Source organism: Falco rusticolus, chromosome Z (assembly GCF_015220075.1).
Source record: "Falco rusticolus isolate bFalRus1 chromosome Z, bFalRus1.pri, whole genome shotgun sequence".
NCBI classification, from domain to species: domain Eukaryota; kingdom Metazoa; phylum Chordata; class Aves; order Falconiformes; family Falconidae; genus Falco; species Falco rusticolus.
The window spans coordinates 45,854,934-45,859,802 of NC_051210.1; the positions used below are offsets into that span (position 1 = coordinate 45,854,934).

Below are 4,869 nucleotides of genomic sequence, written 5' to 3' on the forward strand. Positions count from 1 at the left end.
ATCGCAGAAATCTGTTTTACTTTTGTGTAGTTTTTTGACTTAGCTGTCAGATCTCTTTTTCAGGAGCTACTCAGAGACCTCAATACAAGTTTTTGTCTGCAAATGGATTTAAGCTGTTTTCTCTGTGAATACCAGTGTGGCATCAGAACAGTCTTACTTGTGTTTCTGTTATGTGGCATCCTCTAATCAGTGTTCAAGAGCTGAACATGTTGACTTGGGAGTTAATATTCAGAAAGAATGTGGGTCGCTTTTGAAATTTTCTGGCATGAAGTTAACCAATCTGATTTATCTGACTGCCTTTCCACCCTCACCAGGTTCCCCCCAGTGCCACCTTCAGCACCTGCTCTGCTTGCACTGCTGTGGGATGGTGCCCCTCAGGCAGGTTTTGACCCTCATGCTGTCTTGGCCTCCTCCCGGTGCAGCCTCCTGCTGCTCCCAGACGTGATTGGCATAATCATGCACATAGCTGTGGAAAGATGTGGGATAATGTGGGTGGTAGGCACAGACTTACCAGTTAATGCTGTTCAGACTCATCTGACCCATTTGAATGCAGCAGGTTAGGGGAAGATTACATTACACAGGAAAAGGCATTTTCACTGGCACAGCTACAGTGCCATGACTTCAGCTTATTTTCATATCTACTACCAGAACTGTCTGATTTTTTCATGTACTTCAACAAGGCAGATTATGTATTTTATGTGCCTCACAACAAAACAGCATTTTAAAATCCCATCCTGAAAAGAGTCATCTTTAGCAGCAAAGTCTGACAGAAAATCATTATTGGCCTAAGTTTAGCGGTATGTCTAGAAAACAATGAAAAATGCACCTTGAAATGTGGAATAATCAACATTGTGGTAGAAAGGGTTTACAGCTGTTGTGCAGAAGTGGCAGGAAAGAAATTAGAGTGGTTATTTCTTTGTGAATAGGTTGTGGCACTGTAACTTAGACGCTGATTGCAAGTAAAATTGATGCTTGCAGAGTTACTGAGACACTGATATTTGTACCAAACATAGCTATGTCAACATTCTTTGATATCATCTTTATTTCCCTTGGATGGATTTATTTGGTTGGCAGATGGCTATCTAATGGGTTATCAGTTTAGTAGTGTGAGGAAGAGTATGTGGACCAATACTTTCAATTTCTCCTCTACTACAGGTTTTCCCACAAGTTACAGCTGTAGTAAAGGGCTAATTGTGTATTTCCATCCTCATCCTTTGTAAACCACCCATGCTTCAGTGCTTTGACTATATCGTACATGTCTCTGACAAGGAGATAAAGATTTGAACACAGAAACAAAAATGTGGCATGTTTGCTAACAACAGGAATTTTTGCAGTGTTCAACAGGCTCATTGAGGAATGATCCCAGTTCTCTGAAACTGTCTGCACTGAGGCTATTTTCATAATTCTTATATATTAAAAACACTCTGTGTTGTTCTGATTTTATTGCTATTAAATAGAGCTAGATTAAATTAAAAGCCGCTTTTTTTTTTTTTTTTTTGCAAGACTGGTGTGCTGTAAAGCGAATCTTGTGCAGATGAAAACTGTCCATGCTCTCTATGCAATCATTTATATTTGTGCTAGAGAAGCAGTAGGATGCTGTGAGGTTTAATTGGTACTGTTTGTCCCCAGTCTCTGCTTAGTATTTGGTCTCCAAGGATAAACAGAAATACAAGATGAAGCTCTGTGCTATGTTATCTCCAGTGGCAACCCTGTCTTCAAAGGTTTGCACCCTTTTTCTGCCTCCTGACCCTGGCTGCCCTTTCCCATATCATGTCACAATTTGACTCCCTTTTCTGTGCTAATTACAATTGTTTGTGGGACTGTGCTGTGGATTGGATCACTGCACTAAGCTGACTTAACAAAATGATTATTTTCTTTGATTAGTGATCCAGTTTACAAGGTAGACCCATGGACAGTTTTAGCAGTACATCAATGAGGGCAGCAAGTGGTGGAACTCATGGAGACGGTTAACTCCTGCAGCCACAAAAGTAGACCACAAACCAGCCTTGATCTGGCTTGTCTACACTAAAAAATTGCACAGTGGTAAAAGTATTTAACTAAATCTGATCACTGTATGAGTCAGGACACCTCAAGAAATAAGTAAAATGGGGTGTGCAATTCACCTATATCATAGCAAATGTTCACCGAGAGACCACATGTGTATATGACCGTAATTCTTTTATTTATCTAGCTTGTTTAATACTGCCTTTGCATCTTTGATATTAATGTAATGTCCTTTTTGCTGGTAAGATTAATAAATCAGCCATCAGTGTATGTCCCTTTCCTTGTCATATATCCTTTCATGTTTTCCAATGTGGCTAATAAATGAAAGTGAGGTATCAGTAACTTAAGTTTCTGATGAAGACTTACATAGTTCCATCAAGGCAATGGTCCTGATTTGACTGCAACTGCAAAACATCTTGTTATAGTTCTTTCACTGCTTCTTTTTTCAAGTACAATAATCAGTAACTTGAACGCCATGCTCATCATTCCTCCCAAGATGTTATTTTTTCTGTTATTAAAGAAGCACAGAAGTCTACCAACTGAATTTTACTGAATTTTTAGAACATGATTATTCTTTTTCTGAATTCATAAAACCGTGGCATGGTCTAACTGGATTTTCAGAGAAGATTTGAATGTTTTCTTGCATTTCCTTTTTGCATTAGAAGTCTTTCCAAAGTATAAAAGCACAGGAGCTAGGATATTATATAATGACTAATATGAGAATGCAGTAAAGGAAGCAGTATTAGTTCTGAAAACATGGTTTATAGACAAAGATGTAGGACCTGAGTGTGTAGGCTTAATTTCTTTGGCAATATTTGAAACATAGGATGTTCTAACAGAAATAGGACTAAACACATGGATGTGTTTTGTCTGTAAACTGAATTTCAAGTCAGTCCAAACAACACCCACAAACATTTTCAGCATTCCCCCAATGCTAAAATTTGAAAATGGAAAGGTAAGATAGTGAGCATCACTGAATAAACTTCTAGATAAACTTCCTTCAGACATCTGAATGACAGCTCCAAAGAAAAACAAATAGCTTTCATAGTCATGTGAGTAAAGGATCCAGAAACCCCTCAGGAGCACCTGAGAATGTGGGGCATTCTGCAGATGCTTACCCATTTTTTCAAGCTGGGTCACACTAAAGAATTCCAGATGAGGAATACTGAGGAAACTATGAAGAAATTATTCATTTAAAAACAGATTAAGAATTGCATTTTATGTTGTTTTATTTGTAACATTGTTTTATTTGTAGTGAGTTGTTTCAAATCTTTTACTTCCAAGCCTGAACTCTCTTGTTAATTAAATTTTTGCTTTTTTTCACCATTAAGCTTGTCTAGTATTGTAGATACAAGGTGAATCAGGGTAAAGCTCATAAATTTAGGATGCAATATCTGCATAAAGGCAGAAGCAGGGAGTCTTAATGGAACTGCAAGGAGATGCAAATATAAACCAGCAGATATATTGTCATTGGACTCCTTTTGCTCAGATATTTTAAATCAGTGTCTGACTGTTAAAGCTATTCGCGATTTAAATATTTCTGAGGTAAAAGCTGTCTTTCATGAGGAAAAAAAAATCCATGTAATGTCCTCCACACCCTGAAGTCTAGACCTGTATACAGCATCAGAGTGTGTCTGTGTGGACAATGTGCAACATCCTTGCTCAGTAAGGCACTTCAGCATTTAAACATTAGTGTTAGTCGCAAGAAAGTACATTGCAGGAGAGTTTTTCTCTTTTCACTAATAATAATAAAGAAGGTGAACAATTTCTTCCATTCTTTTGACCTTAGCATGCCAACCCTAAATAGTAAACTAAACAGTCATGAAAGATTAATCACTTAGGAAATTAGTATCTTCTTATATTTCAGTCAGTGAAACTTCATCAGTGCCATCTGTTCAGTGACGGACAGGACAATGTTGATGTGGTGCACTTCGTCTTGAACCACTCAGCCTTCAGACGATCTGTTGTATAGGTGGTAGCTGGAGCAGCCCTGTGAAATAGTCATGATGCCTAAACGTGAAGACCCAACCACCACTGAAGGAAATGGTAATTACAGCTGTAACTATGTGTCCTAGACACATACTCATTTTCTGTATGTAGGTCAACAGTGTGCAAGTTTTGTTTTCCTCTTGTTCTCTCTAATACAAAATCTGCTTTGTTGCAATTCATTATCTTTTGTTCAGAAGTGTATTTTACATGGCTTTTGAAAGCATCTTTGATGTGTAAGTTGGCTAGTTGTAGCATGTCAGTGTGGCTTTCTACTGGTTAGTAAATCAAGAGTGCCACCACCACCGTGTTACTAGTCTTACATTTATATATCACTTACAGGAAAAATGAATAAAATGAGTGTTTTGTGGCTTCTGTAAGCTACAGAAAGGCAATGCCTCCTTTTTATATTGCTTTCAGGACCTGATACGAAGTGGCAAACATTCTTCATAGTAAGATCAGCAATATTTCCGTAGTGATACTGCACTGTTCTGGATGTAAGAAATGTTTTTGTAGGATGATAATGCCTAATAACTTATTCTGGCAAAGTGCAGGGCAACTCTTTGATATAGGAAGTACTTTCAGTCCTCTTGAGCAATACTGCTCTTCTCAAAATGTGTATCTTTTTCATATGGAACAGGTATGACATTTCTTATCTTCAGCATGGAAAGAAATTGCCAGGGACCTTATTCAAGACTGGTTTCTGAATGAGTTCATTAGGCCTTGCTAAATACCAGGGCTGGTACGACTAAACAGTGCTTTCTATATTTTTAATCCACACTTGTAACATGCAAAATGGGTTCCACTTCCATAGAAAACATCAGGAGGGACTGCCCAGCATTTTGGCAGAATATGATGTACTTCCATTTTAAAAGTTAT

At 37.9% G+C, this 4,869-nt stretch overlaps 1 protein-coding gene across 1 annotated transcript in view; it reads left to right on the forward strand.

Moving 5' to 3' along the window:
* The first annotated feature begins 2,951 nt into the window (after positions 1-2,951).
* TMC1 (transmembrane channel like 1) overlaps positions 2,952-4,869 on the forward strand; it is a 59,304-nt gene continuing 57,386 nt past the window's right edge. The window contains exon 1 of the mRNA XM_037372630.1: positions 2,952-2,959. Within this exon, the coding sequence (XP_037228527.1) occupies positions 2,952-2,959 (8 nt within the window). The remainder of the gene's footprint in view (positions 2,960-4,869) is intronic.